Raw genomic sequence first — 19,849 nt, forward strand, 5'->3', positions numbered from 1 at the left:
TCATTAATTCTTCTATTCTTTTATTCTTAAATTCTCTTATTTTTCCATTCTTTTACTCTCCACTTCTTTCATGCTTCCATTTTTTCATTCTTCCACTTTTAGTTTTCCATTCTTTCATTCTTTCCTTACTTTATCCTGAAATTCTTTCATAATCGAACCACCGATGTTCTTCTTCGAATGTTTTTCTATTCTTCCGATTTTTTTTTTAAATTTTATTCTTCATTTTAACTCTTAATATTTGGCAGGGCAGTCTTCAGAGAAATTTATCAAGACTGAGGTATGATGTTTTCTCGATGTTTTGACACTTTGTTAGTGTCTTTTTCAAGGACACCAATAAAGTGTCGATACGTCGGGAAAACATCAAACCTCAGCCTTGACAAATTTCTCTGAAGACTGCCCTGCCAAATATTAATAGTTGCAATTGAATCCAGTCAATAAAAAACACAACCTAATTCTTCCGTTCTTTCATTCTACCATTCTTCCATTCTATCATTCTTCCAGTTTTTCATTCTTCCATTGTTTTATTCTTCCATTCTTTCATCATCGAAGCACTGTGGTTCCATTCTTTCATTCTTCCATTATATTATTCTTCCATTCTGTCATTCTGGTTTTAATGATGGCGTTTTGGTCATCGGGTTACAATCAAACTAGTTCATTAGCTGTCCTGGCCAAGTTTTTAAGGATTTAATTCCTCTTCATTCAACTTGAAAAACCTTCGAGCAATAACTTAAAAAGTCTAGTCCTGTACACAACACAGTACGGTTATGACATTCAGTGAGCGTCAAAATGGAGAGTACTATTTTAACCTGATTTCAAGTGTCTGAATCATTGTGTCAGAGACCGCAACATACCAGAATAAGCTATGGTTAGGTTTTTTGTATCGGTTCTGTAGTTGATTGTGGCTCTATTACAAGCAATATGGCACGTTTCAAGCACTTGTAACGCTTGAATTCTGTCGACGGAGCCAAAAATTGTTGCACTGGCTAAGTCAAACTTGTATTGTTCCTCGATCGCATGTTTCATTAGCGCGGTCTTTTTGAATTCTTCGTTTCTTTCCGTGCGCTTAGTGTCTGAGGTTTTATACGCTGAGAGAGCGGTGGCTGGCAATACAATTTTTCAGCTTCTTCCATTCTTAAATTCTCGTATTTTTCCAGCATTTCATTCTTCCATTCTTTTATTCCACCATTCTGTCATTCTTCCATTCTTTTACTCCTCCATTCCTTCATTCTTCCATTCTTCTCACTGAGTCATCGAATCGCTGAGGTTCAATTTTTTCATTCTTCCATTCTTTCTTTCTTCCATTCCTTCATTATTACATTCTTTCATTCCTTCATTCTTTCATTCCTTCATTCTTCCATTCTTTCCTTCTTAAATTTTCCTATTTTTTTAGCATTACATTCTTCCTTTCTGGTATTCCACCATGCTTTCATTCCTTCATTCTTTTATTCCACCAATCTTTCGTTCTTCCATTCTTTCATTCTGAAATTCTCTTAGCACAGCAAACCCATGATTATATGAACGTCCTGTAGAACTTGATCGATAGACTTCGGAGCCGATTATTAGAGTACAGGAAAATTACGGGGCTAGTGCAAAGGTCCTATCAACTCTGTAGCAGCACCGCCTAGTCGAGATTTGAACATGCGACGACTGGCTTGTTAGGCCAGCATCTTACCTCGAAGCTAACTGATCTCTTTTTTCCCTTTATTTTATTCTTCCATTCTATCATTCCTCCATTCTTTCATTCATTCATTCTTTCATGTTCCATTCATTCATTCATTTATTCATTCGGTTTTTCACTCTTTCATTATTTCATCCTTCCATGCTTTTCCACTGAGAAAGTATAATTCAATGCTGCAGATTTTAGTTAACAAATTTTATGCAGATATAAGCATCTCAAAACATCTTTTTTTCTTTCAGCATACTTTAAAGCCAACACGAATGAAAAGGCTGCCGTACGCATACTGTATCCATAAGTACATATCATAATAGACTTTCGGAAAGCAATTCCTGCTTCCTAAATCCATCCAAAAACATCCCAACCAAGGGATGAAGGCATACCAGGAACCACAATCGGTAGCAATTTTTGGCTGCAATCACCAGAAATCAGCACCTTTATGAAATATATCAGTTTGTGGTTTGCAAAAAGTGCACTTTCCATAACTCCACCCCTTCTTCTCGAACCCCACAACTCACAAAACCATAAAATTTTCAATGTCCTGATTTGATCTTCCATCCGTACATTATTATCGTTTGCGGATTTGGGACCGAAAGCTAGGCACGAACAGAGACCGTGTCGAATGCTTCCCGGCCGAAATGAGATTTCCATCACGTTGAAAGGGGATGCTTTATGGTTGCAAGGGGTTGGGACCCCGTATGAACAGCTAATATGCCTTCTATGCATATTATCTCACCCGTGATTGGATTTCTGAGCGCCGGCTCGAGGATGTGTCTGCCTGCATGTTGCACCCCGAACCCTGAGTTCGAACCCGACTGCAGCAGCAGCAGCAGCAGCAGCAGCAACGGCGTGAAGAAGATTTGTGGCACCCAGTTGAGTGCGGTTTCCTGTAAAGTAGTTTTCAATGAGGATTTAGCCCCAACTACTGCCGGAGAGAGAGAGATTCGAGCAATCTTCCTGGCCGGAAGAAGACCCATCGTAGCAGATTGAATCATACTTCCTGTGCTGTATGTAAGCAATATGCACGGAACAGAACAAGTGGGGCGAAGTGAAGGAATTTTAACGAACCAGACGGGAATCATGGTGTGGTGGGTGTCCGGCAGCAGCCTCCGGGAGAAAGCAGATGAGTTTTTCCTCCTGCCGTCACGAAGCGTAAAATTAAAAAATTATAAAATCCACTTCGCAAAATCGTCCGCCGCTTGTTTGCGAAGTTTTCTTCTTCATTTTTTTTTCTCTTAAACTGTAAATAATCTTATCTCGGAACATTCGCGTGCCGGAAGAAAAGTTTATTTCACGTGCGCTATCTGTGACGAACCAGATTGCCTGTGACCCATTAGGGTGCTACAATTATGGTCTCCCAGGGCGAACCAAATGGCTCCTCCGTCCAATGCATTCCGTCAGCATGCTTTTTTCTCCAGCCAACATGAAACATCCTAATCACCTTTTATTACACCCCAGACTTTCCTCTCCAGCCGACAGCAATGCCACTCTAAGTTAACTGTGCGACAGCATAGCAGCATGTCGGGGAGGAATATGAAATTCATCTTTTCTTGCCTTTGGTGTGCCGGCGAAAACAAAACTCCAGCTCAAGCTCAAGCTCATCGTCGTTGCTTGCTGATGGTAAAATTCACAACAAGTGCCCAAATTCAGGCGGAGGCAGATAATGTCACAATTCGTGTTTGCATACTGATAAGCGTCACGGCTGTGGAGGTACTAGTGGTGGTGGGTGTGGTGGTAGTTTGCTGACACTGGAAGTAATTGTTAAGCATTCGAAGATTGCGTCTGAGATAGATCCCAGTGGCAGCAAAATGTGGACGAAGATGTATTGCGCTGATGCAGCAGATGCGTTGATTATTACGGCTGTCATGCGAAGCTGAGTAAAAAATATACCAACTTGTTTGACTGACGGATGAATTGACGAACACGTTGAAAGCTGATAAAACTCTCCGAAGATGGACGAAAGGCTGTAACAGTTTAATTGTTAGTAAAATATATCAAAACTTTTGTTGTTTTCGTTCATCGTTTTTCGTTCCTCGTTCAACGTTCATTCTTTTATTCTTCTATTCTTCCATTCTACCATTCTTTAATTCTCTCATTCTACTATTCTTCGTGCTCAATTCGTTTCTCATTCATAATGTTTCGATCATTCATAACTTTCGTTTAAGCAAATCTAATTATCACACCACATAGCGCAAACAAATCCTACTCTAACCACACAAACTACCACAACATGGAGACTGAATCAACTGCTCCAGCACCGCCCGGGTCAATGGCGGCCCTCGAAAAACGACAGCATCATGCTGTCATGGAACTTGTCTGGGCAAACATCCGCTCATTCATGTTAATGGCCACCATTTACAACTTTGCACCCCCAGTGCCTGGGTCTGGCAATACCGTATGTATCCGAACCAAACAAAAAAAACTTCCATGATAGCGCACGTCGCGAAAAAAAGCACCCATTCGCAAACATAAGTAAAATTAAGTCTCTATCGTACTGTCCAAATAATCGTCAGCAAATATCAGTATCTCTTTCAAAGGCCGGTACCTTTACTTCTTTATTTTTTTTTCGGTTTGTGTGTCGGGCAGTTAAGATAGAGGAGATTCGCGAAGGATATAAAAGTTTTCCCATTCCATTCGGGTCCATTTTGCTCGCAGTGAGTGAGCGGACCATAGTAGTGCGGAAAAGTTTGATCGCAGCCAGCAATAGGGCGATCATAGTTACCGATTTTTACCGACGTGTGAGAAAGCAAACAGAAAACTACAAAACAATGAGGATTTATCTCTCCCTAGGGGTGCTGTTCTGCGCTGTATCGACACTGAGCGCTGCAACTGGTAGGATATTGTTCTTTTTGAGGATTTAAAGTTAACCCGCGACTGTGTTTTTTTCTCGTCATATTTGTTCTCTTCCGGTTGACTGCGATTTGAGTGTCGGCTTCGCGAGTGAATGTGATATTGTGATTTTCTAGATGAAATAAAAAAATATGACTACTTAAAGGAAAGTTGCCGAACGTGACTTGGCGTGAGATCACTGATGTAGGGTGTTGTTTTGCTTTCGGTTTCAGATAAAGTGGTGTGCTATTTTGGCAGTTGGGCAACCTACCGCGTGTCCAACGGAAAGTTTGACATCGAAAACATTAATGCCAACCTGTGCACGCACATAATCTATTCCTTTGTGGGAATTGATCCGACCGGATATACGGTGAAAATTTTGGATACGTATAACGATGTCAATTTAAGTGAGTAAAACATTACAATCCGCTCGAATGGAATTGGAGTTCACACCACCCGTCTACTCCATTGTTTCAGATGGATTCACCCGATTCGTTGCTCTGAAGCAGAAAAACCCAAGCGTCAAGTTACTTTTGGCGGTGGGAGGCTGGAACGAAGGCTCAACATCTTACTCCAACATGGTTGCCTCGTCCGTAACCAGGAACGCTTTCATCCAGTCGGTGGTTTATCTACTTAAAACCTACAATTTCGATGGTTTCGACATTGACTGGGAATATCCGACGCTTAGAGGAGGAATTCCGGATGATCGTGTCAACTTCATAACTCTCTTGACGGAGATGCGCACTCGCTTCAACAGTGAAGGCCTGTTGCTAACCATCGCGGTGGGTGCCACGAAAGACTATCACCGATCGGCCTACAATGTGCCGGAAATTAACAAATATGTCGACTTCGTCAACCTAATGACGTACGATATGCACGCTTACTGGGACGCTAAGACTGGCCACAACGCGCCGCTGTACGCCGCAACCTGGGAGACCGACTCCGTCACCAGCATGTACAATATGGTAAGTCGATCCTATCTGCTGCGGTTTCCTCCGGTAAAATGATGATGATATCGTTATCTGCTTTATTGCATGCTGGGTGGTGTGCGAAACCATATTTACCCTTTTATGTTGGTTGTAAACTGGTGAGTCTGGTATTTAACGCAAGATAAAAATAATGGGCACAAACAAACTGGGCGACGTGACTTATTTGGGATTATTGCCTAATTGATGGTTCACTTTGTTCTAACATATTACCGGCGGAATAACCGAATTCAATTGTCACATATTTCTTAAATTAATTTCAAGTTACTTTTCTCTTGGAACACTTCACAACTTTACTCAAAATGCGACTTCTATCGGTTGATTGTTCAAATTTTATAACTTTCTAATCTTTATTTTGCTTTCAGTCAGGGCAATTGATTTTAATTAATTATAATACCACTTGTTAAAAAGTATGAAAAATAATTCAAAACTGCCAAGAACGAAAGAACAACGATTCGGAAACGGAGATCTTGTTCAAGCTGCGAAAGCTATAGTCTGCATTCGGCATTGTGCTGTCGCGACGGTCACTCGTTTCCTTAAGTTCGAGCCGTGAGCCGCTTTAATAGCTAGGACTGAACGCTGTAAAGTTTACTACGTTCAGTCAGCATTATACTTCTGGGCAGGGAGGATGATACAGTTGTTGGGATCATCTACAGCCGGGCTGTTAATTATACACCCCATCACCCCATGCTCCACTACACCTTACGCCAATTTTACACACTTATTTAATTTGTTGCCAACGCTTCCAGCAATTGAAAGAACTTCCGCTTTCATCGAAGTCTAACAGACAGCGAAATTCTAAGCGAATAAAGATTTTTTCTTTCATTTCTTCAAATTTACACTAGGCAAAGCCGCTTTAACTTATTTTCAAAAATACCGGTATTGTAGTTTTCACCATAATGAATGCTACGGTCTCCTCCAGTCTATTCACAAATTTTTCCTTCATCCCCAAATTGGAACACCCTTGCATCATCCTCTTCATGATCGTTCACAGATATATTCTTTTCTCTGTTTTCAATCCCACTATTCGCAGATAGTGGCTTGGAGATTTCGTCTGCTTGTTTATTCAATGTATCACTCGAAAGGCTTGGAAAATATTCCAAATTCTGCTTTGACGGCAGATCCTTTGACGGCAAGAATGCTCAAAAAGCGCAAAGATCCCCGTATTCCGATCACGGTCTGGCATCTTTGGAACAAATAAATGAAACTGACTTTCTCTTACCATCGCTTCATACATAAAGCCACTTGTTTCATTTGTTGAACAGAACGTTTCAAGCAAGCTTCAGCTGAAGAAGGTGACTGTTTCAAATAACTACGACTGACATTCAGGCACGATTTCTCGATGTTGGATAGGTTAATTATAATATGCGGTAAATTGCAGCAAATGTTAATAAAATTCAATTCAATTGCACTCAACGTTGCTGGCCTTCCTTTGAATATTTGACAGAAAAACACAATTGAAATTTTAAAACCAGTCGTCGTTTTATTAACGCTGATTGAAGCCAGTTTTGAAACAAAGCGCCGTTATTTGAGTGGAAATTGAAGCTTCATAACTTCATTTTCGAGTAACTATTGTAAGTGACGTGGCCGGGGGCTGACCTTGTTTCCTTCGAATAATTTGGTGGTTTTCAAATATCAAGTTGTCCAAAAATAAATTGAAACGCGACGTCTTGCTCATACATTAACACATTTTCACAGCAAAGAAGCTCTACTGTACCCTAAATGGGTTAAAGCGTTATAATTATTTGACGCACAGTTTCAAACGGAAATACCGTTTTTTTCGTTTCCAAAACTTGTATTTCGGTATCCAAAAATTGATCGGTATTACCGGTGTCGGTACTACCGGTCAAACAGCCCTAGTATACAGCCCTGTTTGCCCCCCAGTTAGCTTCGAGTTACTTTGCTGGTCTAACAATCCAGTCGGCTTACTTTAGAATATCGGCCGGAGGGGTCTACAAGAGTCAGTAGAGTCCTAATACTAGCCCCGTAATTGTCATGTACTCTAATAGCCCTAAGGATAGAGAAGATCCAAGACTTAAAGTCATTCGAGCCCAAGGCTTTGCTTTGCAATACAGTTTGTTTTTCTTTTTAAACTATTGGCTTTCGGGATAACGGTTTTCGGTGAAAATTCCAAATTGTTCAATTTTTTTTAATTACGTTTCGACTTACTTTCATACTCAGCCATCATCAGATTAGTCAAATTTTATAGTAAACTAACTTTATAGTAAACTGTGTTGTACATAAATCCTGAATCTCGGATGACCTTTATCACAATATCGAGTTTTGCAAATTTCTGAGGAGTTCATGGGTGTTTTAATTTACAAATTTTGCTCATAGTAAAATAGAAAACAACTCCCCCCATTTCTTAGTCTAATAAAATAAAGCGGATAGTATTTAAACATTCGCCATCATTACAAACCATTTCGCCGAATACCATTTTGCGGAATACCAATTCTTGGTTGACCATAACGCGGAATATAGAGTTTCGCAGAATACCACTTCACGAAAAACCTTACGCGGGATGTACCATTTAACGGAAAATCTTTGCGTAGAAAGTACCATTTCACCCAACTGAAGGAAAGTAATAGAGGCCAGTAGATCTAGGAAAATAAATAAACCTGGATAGAGGTGATCTCTACGGGGGACTGCCACCCCTCCGCAATGGCCGGTGCTTCCGACAGCAGGTCGCCGGCAACACTTTCGGGCTGTGGTCGTCTTGCGCGGAATTATTTAATGTTACTATTGATAGTTTTTGGTAGTCTTGTTATTGACTAATGTTTTATGAAAGAGTCTGAAATTTTTCGAGTTCGATTGGTTTTTGAGTTACGCAAAAATTTTTGTTTTATTTGTATGAGTCCTTATCCCTCTACCACAGGAGTGAGGGGTCTCAAACCATCATAAAAAAATGCTCCACTTGCTTGATTAGTTCTCTTGTTATGAGGATATTTGTATTTCATTTGTATAGCAGCCCCCGCACTATTGAAAGGGGGAGGGGTCATCACTTGCCAAATTTTGTTCCATTTGCTTGATTAGTTCTCGAGTTATGCAGAAATTTGTGTTTCATTTGAATCCGAGCCCCCCCTCTTAGTGAGGGGAGGAGTCTCTAATCATCATAAGAACCTTCCCTGGCCCCAAAAACCTCTACATGCAAATTTTCAAGCCGATTGGTTCAGTAGTTTTCGATTCTATAAGGAACATCCCGACAGACAGACAGACAGAAATCCATTAAACTTTTTTTGTCCGCTATCCTATCCTATTTTTCCTATCCTATTTATCCTATCGCAAAGGCAGTTCGCGTCGTGCGCTATTTTCTTCGTTTTGATTTTAAAATAATAGAGCGTCCCGGTCCCAGAGTTTCACATTCCAAGACCAATAGTGTACCTTTCCCACTCCCAATCAAAGAATATTCTAGTCCCAGCCCAAGAGTATCAGAGTCCAACTCCTAATTTTCAATCCAAGTGTCTCAGTTCAGTCCTAATGCAAAAGTGTTCGCAATCCATTTGAAGAGCTACTAGTCCTAATGCAAGAGTATCCCAATTCCAGTCTAACAGTGACTCAATCCACAACAAGAGTGACCCAGTCTCAATCGAGGAGTGTCCTTGACTCAAGCAAGAGTGTCCCAGTCTCAGTCAGAGTGGGCCAATCCTAACCAAGAGAGATCCCAATCCCAGTCAAAGTATGTTCCTAGTCTCAGTCAGTGTCCCAGTCCAAGTCAAAAAGTGTCCCAGTTCGAGCGAAAGATCAAACCCAATCCTATTTCAAGAGTGTACCAGTCCAAAACCAAGATTGTTCAAGTCCCAAATCAAGAGTTCCCCAAACCCACTTTAGGAGTGTTCCAGTCAAATATAAGTGTCCCAGTCAAATAATCTTCCAATTCCATTCCGAAAGTGTCCCATTTCAATCCAACAATGTCCCATTCCCAAACGACGAGTATTCCAGTCCCAAACAAAGAGTGTCCTAGTTCCAATCCCGGCCCCTATCCCAATCCCGATTCCAGCCCTAGTCCCAGTTCCTGTCCTAGTCCTAGTCTCAGTCCCAATCTTAGTCCCAGTCCTAGTCCCAGTCCCAGTCCCAGTCCCAGACTCAGATCCAGTCTCAGACCCAGACCCAGTCCCCATCCAAAGTCCCAATCCCACTCTCAGTCCTAGTCACAATCCAAAGTGTTCAGCCCCAGTCCAGAGCTCCATTCCCAGTCCGAAGTGTTCGAGTCCCAGTACAAAGCGTTCCAGTCCCTGTCTAAAGTGTTCCAGTCTCAGTCCGAAATGTCCCAGTCCCTGTCTAAAGTTTACCTTTCCCAGTCCGAAATGTTTCAGTCCAAGTCCGAAGCGCTTCAGTCTCAGTCCAAGGCGTTCTAATCCCAGTCTAAGAGGGTCTCACTCCACAGTCCCAGCCCAAGAGTGTCTCATTCCCAGTCCCCATCCAAAAGTGTCTCTGTCCCAGTCCTCATCCAAAAGTGCCCCAGTTCAATCTAGCAGTGTCCCAATCCTAAACCAATAATGTCCCAGTGCCAATCCAGGAGTCTCCCAGTCCCAACAAAAGAGTGTCCCAATCCCGGTCCCAATCCTATTACCAGTCCCAAGCTCAATGCAGTTCCAAGTTTCAGTTCCAAAGTACCACAGTCCCAATAGCATCCCAGCTTCAAAGTTTCAGTTCCAAACTTAGTGTCCCTGTCTCAGTTCCACTTGCAATCGTACTCTCAGTTTTCGTCCCAGAGTGTCTATTCTAGAATTCCTGTTCCAGAGACCATGTTCTTATCCAAGACTCCCTATCCTAGAATCTTATTTACAGAATCCCTATCCCAGAGTCCTTGTCCCAAAGTTCTTGTCCCAGCGTCTTTGTCCTAGTGTTTCAGACTTTCTGTCGCAACACCTCTATCCCTATGTTCCTCTCTCAAAGTGTCCTAATCTTAGCCCAATTGTGTCAAAAACCCATTTCAAGAGTCGTTTCCCAGTCTTAATACTAGTATGCTAGTCAAAGAATGTTGTAAACTCATACCGAAAGTGTCCCATTTCAATCCAACGGTTTCCCAATCCTAAACCAAGAATGTTTCAGTCCCAATCCAAGAGTGTCCCAGTCCCAATCAAAGAGTGTTCTAATCCCGATCCCAGTCCCAACCTCAATCCCAGTCCTCATTCCAGAGTTCCCAGAATTCTGTTCTAGAATTCTAGAGTTCCTATTCTAGGGTCCCTGTTTCAAAGCCACTGTTCCAGTGTCTCTGCTCCGGAACACTTGTCCCAGAGTCCATGATAACAAGTGCTAGTCCCATATTTCTCAGAATTCCTGTTCCAGAACCCCTGTTCCAGAGTAGTTGCTTCAAAAGTCCCAGTCCCTGCTCCAGAGTCCCTGTCCCTGAGTCCAGGTCCAGGATATTGTTACCAGTTTATTAGAACTTTTTAAACGCAAGGCGTTCATTCGAGTCCTCCACGTCCAGGAGTTTCAATCCAAAAGTATCAAAGTTCCAATAACATACCAGTCCCAACCCCAGTTCCAGTTGCAGTCGTACTTTTAGTCTCCGTCCCAGTTTGTATATTCTAGAGTCCCTGTTCCAGGACTCTGTCCTGTCCTAGATTCTCTGCCCCATTCACAGAATCCCTATACCAGAGTCCTTGTCCTAGAGTGTTTGCGCTAGAGTGTTTCAGATTTTCTGTCTCTATCCCTGTGTTCCTCTCTCAAAGTTTTTCTCCCAGAATCTCTGTCCCAGAGGCTATGTCATTGTCTCAGACTCATTGTTACATGATCTTTATCTCAGCATCCCTGGCCAAAGGATTCTTTCCCAGATGTATTGCCCAAGAAATAATATCGCAGAGCCTCAGAATCCCAGGTCCAATAGCAAAGCAAAGCAATGCGTAGATGCTACATTCCGTTATCGAAATTTGACCTTCTGTTTTTATACGGCAGACTTCGCAGCCAGCTGTTAGAGTGCAGGACAATTGCGGGGCCAGTTGCTACGATCCTATTGACTCTGACAGCCTCTCCCAGTCGAAATTCGAACATAAGACGACTGGATTATTAGGCCAGCGTCATACCTCGGAGCCAACTGGGAGGCTCCAATATCCCTAACCAAAAAGCTGTGCCCCAGAGTAGCTGTTATCCCAGTTCCACAGTCCCAGTTGTTTTAGTCACCATCCGATAGTCTCAGTCCCAATTCCAGAGGCCCAGTCTTAACCCTCCGTTACTCACGCTGTTGTATTTTGTACAACGCCTGTGAACCGTTGACTTTATCTCGGTATATCTTGGGATTCCAGCAATAAAGAAAATGATTGTTATCAGCAAAGTTGATCCGCAGACCAAGATATTTCAAACGGTGGAAAAAGTTTCATACGTTTTTCACCAAGTGGTGCCATTAAATCGAAGTTGGCGTGTAAGTAACGAACGGTTAAAATCAATGTTGCAAACCGAGCGAGAAGCAAACGTCGTCTACTCTCACACGAGTGAGTATGAGAAGCATAGCATTCAACGTCTAGGCCGCACACGCAAGCGTAAAACAAACAGCCACCGTTGCTGTGTGCAGGCATTCTGCTACCTACACACTCGCGCACGCACATCCTCACGTCGTCTTCCTGCATAGCTTATTCGTGAGTCAAACAAGCATGCTTCCCACACAGATCCTTCTATTTACTGACGATCTAATGATCTATATTCATACTATGCATGCTCAAAGTGCTCTAATGCAGTGCTTTCTACTGCAAACAGATGCTATCCCATCGGTATTCCATATTTTTACAGCTTTCAACATATTCATAATTACGTATTTCTTCTGAAATCAAAAATTTCTCTATTGATAGCAAATTTTTAATGCTTGAGTTATGGAAGAAACGAAAAATTTTATTCTTTTATTCGCTTGCAGGCCGCCTGCGTGCAAGGCTGGTTAGATGACGGTCTCGACGCAAGTAAGCTGGTCGTAGGCATTCCCGTCTACGGGCACACATTCACGCTAGCTTCAACGGCAGACACCGGAGTCGGCGTTCGCACAACCGGACCGGGAACAGCTGGAACCTACACTGCCGAAGGAGGTACCCTATCGTATCTGGAAATCTGCGAAAGGCTGAAAACCGGCACCTACACCAAAGCGTGGGACAGCGTGCAACAGGTGCCTTACGCATTCTCCGGAAATCAATGGATTTCGTTCGACGATGTAACGTCGGTGGCGTTGAAGGTGGCTTATGCCAAAAGCAAAGGGGTTGGTGGTGTGATGGTGTGGTCCCTGGAATCGGACGATGATCAGAACATTTGCGGCGCCGGAGCATATCCGATCGGTACGGCAATCTACAATGCAGTGTTCGGATCCAGCGGTACGGTAACGACGACTACAGTGCAAACGACGACCACAACGAAAGCTGCCGCTACGACAACGACAACAAAAGCTGCCACCACCACAACAACCACCACAAAATCACCTGTCACAACAACGACCACGGCTAAAATTACAACAACCACCGCCAGCGGTGGAAAACTTATTTGTCCTTCTTCCGGGTATAAGCGAGATCCAAACGACTGTGGCGCATTTTACCAGTGTTCCCCGGGCTCGTAAGATATTTCACATTGTCTGCCCTTCAAATGACCACACAAGTTTTTTTTTCTTTTTTTGCTTTGTTTTGCAGAGTCGTCAACCCAGATTGGCGCATTAAGTGCCAACCAGACCTGTATTTTGACGAAAATTCCAATACCTGTAACTGGGCTTATCTAGTTAGCTGCTGATGCATAAACCAAAGAAAACTCTTCATTTTATCTTTCTTTTTGTCAGACAAAATTTGTCTCCGTTTAAATAAACCATCTTCTTTTGTCTCTAAAACTTGAAGTGTTGTTTCAATTCATAAATATTTACTCCAACAGCGTGCGAAAAATTCTAATTTCAATTCATTTCCTTCAACAGATAAAGTATTCTGCTTCTACGATGGTGCTGCCGTCTATCGGGTAGGCAACGGTAAGGTAGCGGCAGCTGATCTTAATCCAAATTTCTGCACTCACATGGTCTATCAGCATGTTCAACTGGCGAGCAACGGTTTAATTGCAACGCTTGATCTTAACGTGGCCGAACTGCAGCAGTTTGTCAAACTGAAAAGCGCTAGCAACGTGAAGGTTCTGGTAGCAATAGGCGGCCCCAAGCAAAGCTCCAAACTGCTGTCGTCGCTTTTTGTTAGTAGCTCCCAACGCGTCGTTACGGCGAACGCGATCCTTAGTTTTCTGACAAAGTACGACCTGGACGGAGTGGATTTCCACTGGCAGTGGCCAGTTCTGAGCGGGGGCAATCCGGAAGATCGGGTCACATTTCCTAAGTTTCTCCAACAACTGCAGTTGGTATTGAAACCGGCGGGCAAAATCCTTAGTATTTCGGTAGCACCTACGAAGGATCACTTTTTGTCCAGCTACGATGTGGCTGCCATCGATCCACTGGTTGACTACGTCAATGTGATGGCATTCGATTTGCACGCCTTCTGGGATGCACAGACCGGACACAACGCTCCGGTTTACCGTGCCGTTGAGGAAACTACACGAAGTGAGCGGGAGCTTAATATAGTGAGTACTAACTTTTTCTTCTGGAGCAAGATTTTGAACTCTAATTCGTTTTTCCTTTGTAGGATTTTATTCTAACTGGTTGGATTGCTACCGGCATAAGTCCATCCAAAATTATTCTTGGAGTATCGACTAACGGGCATAGTTTTAGGCTCGCGGATGCCAGTGTCAATGGTATACGGGATAGAACTGTGGGAGCAGGACCAGAACAAAAGTACACTCTGAAAAGTGGCGATCTAAATTACCTAGAGGCTTGTGAGATGGTTCGAGAAGGTGGCTGGACAACGGTTTGGGACACCAGAGCACAGGCATACTATACGTATAAGGGAACTCTATGGGTGTCATTCGAAAGCCAAGCTTCGCTGGAAGCAAAGATGAACCTGGCAAGAAGCAACTCCATCGGCGGATTGGGCATGTGGAATATGGAAGGAGATGACGTGAAAAATATCTGCGGTGGTGGCCGCTTTACTCTATTGAGCTTTATTGCTAGTGCATTGCTGCCAGCTTCGAGTGGAACAACTGTCGCAACATCAACCACAGCCAAGACCACAACTACGACGGCAAAGACTACAACGACAACGGCCAAGACCACAACCACAACTACGACCCAAAATTCCAATGAACCGGGCGGATACCCGGCGTACTGTCCAACCAGTGGGTTCGTCCGGGATCCATACGATTGCAGCTCGTTCTATCGTTGCACCCCCGGAAGTAAGTTTGTCGCTACTGGAAAGCAAACTTGTGCCAACGGTTTGAAGTTCGATACCAAGATTAACGTGTGTAATTATGCTGCTAGTGTCGTCTGTTAGGAAGGAGTTTTTGTCGAAATTATTTATTAAATATTTTATTACATTTTAAAAATATCTATTATATCTGTAAATTGTATCCTTAGCACGAGACGGTTAATAATAATAATCCATATTGCAAGCATTAAAATGTGTTATTCTCAAAACAAAAAATGGTTACAATACGAGCAGAGGTACGTAAGAGCGATTGAACAGCATGACACCGCTCGGACTCACGTTGCCAAACCAAAACCTAACCCTTTGGTAATACTCAAATAGGCAGTCCTATGGATAATAATGGGGAATTCGTACACATTCATAACTACATTTATAACTATCTTATTCACGGTAAAATAGCATTCTCATTAAAAAACATAACTGCAGTGGGTCATGTCGGTTTGTCTGTGGTTTTTGTGGAAAAATTTAGAATTAACTTGCATGAAAGAAAAGAGATAAAAACTGTCTCATTGATACAGCTATGAGAAGCGCTAAAGGTTTAGTTTTTGTTTAACAATAGTTGGAAAACGGTTTAAACTTGTATAGTCAGCACCGATCGGTTTTTGAAATTTTTTGACTTGGCAACCTTAGCCGTTATCAGTGTGGCAAAATGACCTCGACAACGCGTCGAATCTAAATCATCGGCGGTCAGTAGCGTGCGAAAAGCCCCTGTGGCGTACAACTCGCTCTAATAAGTAGGACGTTCATTTAGAAAAATAGTTCATTCAAAAATCACTGCCGAGAGCCGATCAACGGCAATGGCAATGGTCGATCATTTTCAGGTCTAGTTCACGCATTTTGCGATAATCGATCACGCCGACGCCGATTAACGGTACTTTTTTGTCACTTCTGCGACGATGGAGCTGCACCGTGACCAATGACGGTTGCCATCATATGCGATTTGTCATCCAGAATTGCTCATGAATGTAATTTCAGTTTTTATAATTATCACATTAGAGGAAGATTGATTGCAAAATGAAAATATATAGTTTTCTAAGGTTGTTCTTATTTTTTGACAAAGAACTGCAAAAACGAGTTTAGGCAATGTGAAAATTAAGACGCGAATTAGAATTGGCATGAATTAAAACCTACCTATATCACTCGGTCCGGCTCGTTCCACTCCACGTTTACTGCAAAATTACGCTAAAAAGCTGTAACGATCGTGCGACAGCAACAGCATTTGAAGAAACAATGGCAGGTCCATTTTGAAGCGGCTTTTTTTTCAGCTACTACCGGATCTATTACCTCGACTTCGATTAGATAGCAATCACACTGAGAAATAAAACCATTTGACGTTAAAACACTTTTTTAACTATTTTCACAACACCCCCCACACTCCACACAGATGAATTACAACCGCAATTTTAATTTTCTTTCCACTAAAAAGAGCACAAAACTACGCGGCCTACAGGAATCAAACAAATTTCCGGATCGAGCTGATCCATTCGCGATTCGAGCTTCACTTTTATAATGAAATTGCGGTAGCGTTTGAACAAAAATGGCGACGGATATTTTGAAATCATTTTCATTCCAGCTGCTACCCGGACCGCTATCAGCACCGGACAATCCGACCGAAAAACAACACTTTTTTCTTTATACATACGTTTTAAAATATTTGCACTACAACTTAAGACAGACTAAAAAGATATTTTCAATTTTTCCTACTGAAAAACAGCACTGCATAGCCGGAATCCGTACGGTGAACACAAGTAGTGAGAAAACTCAACAGCAACGCGCCGCGCCGGCCTACTTGGCAACTGCGTTTGCGTAACGATCCGAACCCGAAGCCAAGCCAAAGCCAACTGATCGTAGAAGTCCGTTGGTAGTTTTGAAAAATTGCCTATGCCTGCAAAAACCGGGGCCGGTTAGCGGTTACCGGGCTGGTCTAGTGTTCATTTTTCGCGTTCGGGTCACGTACGCCACCACCGGCACCACCGGATGATCGAAGGCGTCGGCTAGCGGTACTTTCCGATTTCGCTAGTTTCCATTGATTTACCGTTGCCAAAAAATCGCAGCCAGCGCAGTGCGAAGTTATAATGATAGAATGAACGAATGAATTTTAGAATCTGCAGAAGGGACGCGAGCAGACACGATGAAAATGATACCGTGAAGGTACCATATTTTGCGTAGTAGAGACGTTTTATGATATAACGGTTAGTCTGGGCAATGTAAATTTTTATTCACGACAGCGATAATTGAAATAACACTTATTTATGATACAGTAATGACTCGATTTTGCTACCCGCTTGATAAATTTAGGTGTCACAAGATAGGGACGGTGACAAAATCGGAAATTTTTATTACCTATTTTTCTGTTGATAATGTTCAATGAACTGCAACTTATAATAATTTTCACGTCGAAATTACCGGAAAAGTGTGATATATGTGAATATTTTCCATCCAACTTTTCCCGTACTATTTACGTGAATTTACCGTAATTTGCATTAGTATGCGTGCATTTACGTGGGAATAATGTTCAACAGAAAATCACATAACTCTCTGTAGAGAAATCTACGTGATTTTTCACGTGGAAAGGACGTGTGGATTATTTTGCGTGTGCTTATATTATACGTTAATAAATTTCAACTCCTTTTATCTTTCTGTCGACACTTGTTACTTCTTTGTGTCTATATCATTAGCTTAGGTAAATTAATTTAACTTTTGAATTACGCACCGAAGAAAAAAATTTGTTTAAGAAATATGTAAGGAAATTTTCACGGCAGTTTAGGAAAAATTTTGTTGAGAAAAAGATTTTAACGAAACTGCATGGTAAAACCCCGAAGAATAACCAGGAAAACTATGTTCTAAATCGTCGAAAATTCTCAAAATATTCTTTTCTTATTTATCAATCCCTAAACGAGCAGGAGCGAAGAGCCAAATAATATCAAAATGTGTTATTGGAAATCGAATAACTCATATCAAAATTTGGTCTTGTTTGGGCTGACATAGTTGGTAAAATAACAAAAAATAATATCAAAATTTTACTCCTTTAAGACCAAAAGAATAACTACTTGTGTTATTTGAATAACAAAGCAATAACATGACTGTATTCAGAGTTTAGAATAGCATATTTTAGTATTATTAAGGCATTGAATAACAAATTCAGTAGTATACGAGATATTAAAAAATCATTTTATAAAATATTTATAATCTAAAATCTGTTTAATCAATAAAAAAATTGTATGAAATATATCGAATGCCAGCTGAGAGCCCAGCCGGGGAGAATTACTCCATATGCTGCTGGCAAGTAAGGTACGGGAGGGTATTTTCAGCGCATTAAGCTATGGTATCTACTTTTTTCGGCCTATGGCCTAGATCTACTGGAAGAACAGGTAGTTTTGACGTTATTTGAATAAAAAATAGTAGACAGTCTTGAGAAAATAGTTTTAACACATTAAAATTGTATGTCGGCAAAGTATATTTATTGGCAGAAAAAAGGCAAATAGGCTGAACTTAGACACTTGCTGAAATACCCTCTCGTACCCTATTAGTTTAAATGCAATTCGCATCAAAGTAAATAATGGTATAATGCTCGTTTCTCGCGCCAATGTCGGGAAAAGAGGCCAAGTCCCGCTGTAGACGAATTCATCCAGCACGCATTAGTAAAGACTTTACTCTAGAATATGTTTTTGTTTCCATGAGGTAAGGTGCGAGTGGACATTTTCAGCCTATTAAGCGGTAGTCTGAACAATATTCCTAAATTACGATGAAACTATGTATATTTATTCGAGACAAGATTTTCATACTAATTGGCTGGATAACATTTACTGAATATCGGAGTGGCATTTTGGTCTTAATAAAACGCTCTTCAATTTGAGTTATAGCCACAAAAAATGATGAGGTTGCTGCGGCCTGCAATTATTTTTGGGCCAGGATACTATTGTGGTGTCTATGCGGTTTGAATTTTCAGCAGGCACCTGTATGGTACAAACCATAACAGTTTTAAAGCAAAGTCCCGAATAATTCAATAATAATTACAATTAACATCCAAAAATTCTGTGGAGCCACCAACACAAGAGGAGGTTAAACGGTATCCCGGCTGAACTTCTAAAAGCGGGGAGCGAGCAGCTGTACGAAGCAATCCACCGGATCATTGTCAGGATCTGGGAGGAAGAACATATGCAGGAGGAGTGGTTTGATGGCCTCATTTGACCAATTTCCAAAAAGAGACATCGACTGGAGTGTAAAAACTATCGAGGAATTACATTGCTCAATTCTGCCTACAAGATGCTTTCCCGTATCCTGTTCTGCAGACTGAGACCGTTAGCGGAGTCCTTCGTTGGCGAGTACCAAGCTGGTTTTCGTGAGGGTCGCTCTACGACGGATCGGATGTTTACCCTGAGTCAGTTGCTAGACAAGTTCCGGGAGTACAACTTGCAGATACACCATCTGTTTGTGGACTTTAAAGCGGTGTACGATTCAGTTAAACGAAATGAGCTGTGGCAGATAATGCTAGAACATGGAAACTAGTTACGCTGATTCGTGCGACGCTGGATGGATCCAAGACATGCGTTAGAATAGCGAGTGAGACCTCAGCTGATTTCGTGACGTTGGATGGACTGAAGCAAGGGGGTGCACTCTCTCGCCTGCTAAACAACATTGCCTTGGAAGGTGCATTACGAAGGGCAAACATGGAGAGGAATGGAACTATCATCACGAAATCTCACATGCTTATAGGCTTTGCGGGTGACGTCGATATCATCGGAATCAACCGTACAGTAGTGGAAGCCTTCAAGCCTTTTAAAAGGGAAGCGGCGAGATTGGGACTTACCGTTAACACCGCCAAAACGAAGTACATGGTTGCTGGTAGGGAACGTGGAAGCCCAAGTGGTGTTGGTGCTGAGGTGGAGTTAGATGGGGAACGATATGAAGTAGTGGAGGAATTTATATACCTTGGTACACTCGTGACATGTGACAACGATGTAAGCCGCAAAGTGAAACGATGAGTTGCAGCCGCGAATCGGGCTTTCTACGGTTTACGTAGCCAGCTGAAGTTCCGTAGTTTGCAAATTCGCACAAAACTGGCACTCTACAGAACACTAATCCTCCCGGTGGCCCTTTAC

General features: G+C 42.0%; 2 protein-coding genes across 2 annotated transcripts; both read left to right on the forward strand.

The window, feature by feature from the left end:
• Positions 1–4,443: 4,443 nt before the first annotated feature.
• On the forward strand, positions 4,444–13,188 carry LOC128737647 (acidic mammalian chitinase-like). The gene is made up of 5 exons (XM_053832323.1): positions 4,444–4,507; positions 4,738–4,911; positions 4,982–5,469; positions 12,338–13,017; positions 13,092–13,188. The coding sequence occupies exons 1-5, from the start codon at positions 4,444–4,446 to the stop codon at positions 13,186–13,188; spliced, it is 1,503 nt and encodes a 500-aa protein (XP_053688298.1).
• A 270-nt stretch (positions 13,189–13,458) lies between these two features.
• LOC128733864 (acidic mammalian chitinase-like) lies at positions 13,459–14,813 on the forward strand. The gene is made up of 2 exons (XM_053827704.1): positions 13,459–14,007; positions 14,070–14,813. Exons 1-2 carry the CDS (start codon positions 13,459–13,461, stop codon positions 14,811–14,813), a joined length of 1,293 nt encoding a protein of 430 aa, XP_053683679.1.
• Positions 14,814–19,849: the final 5,036 nt, after the last annotated feature.

This window comes from Sabethes cyaneus, chromosome 2, assembly GCF_943734655.1.
Source record: "Sabethes cyaneus chromosome 2, idSabCyanKW18_F2, whole genome shotgun sequence".
Lineage (NCBI taxonomy): Eukaryota > Metazoa > Arthropoda > Insecta > Diptera > Culicidae > Sabethes > Sabethes cyaneus.

What these genes read in the sequence shown, in the direction of transcription:
- LOC128737647 (XM_053832323.1), top strand. Translation starts at nt 4,444, where the DNA reads ATGAGGATTTATCTCTCCCTAGGGGTGCTGTTCTGCGCTGTATCGACA. An exon ending in TCACCAGCATGTACAATATG is followed by an intron (nt 5,470 to 12,337) that starts GTAAGTCGATCC and finishes ATTCGCTTGCAG; the next exon opens with GCCGCCTGCGTGCAAGGCTG. An exon ending in TACCAGTGTTCCCCGGGCTC is followed by an intron (nt 13,018 to 13,091) that starts GTAAGATATTTC and finishes TTTGTTTTGCAG; the next exon opens with AGTCGTCAACCCAGATTGGC.
- LOC128733864 (XM_053827704.1), top strand. Translation starts at nt 13,459, where the DNA reads ATGGTCTATCAGCATGTTCAACTGGCGAGCAACGGTTTAATTGCAACG. An exon ending in GTGAGCGGGAGCTTAATATA is followed by an intron (nt 14,008 to 14,069) that starts GTGAGTACTAAC and finishes TTTCCTTTGTAG; the next exon opens with GATTTTATTCTAACTGGTTG.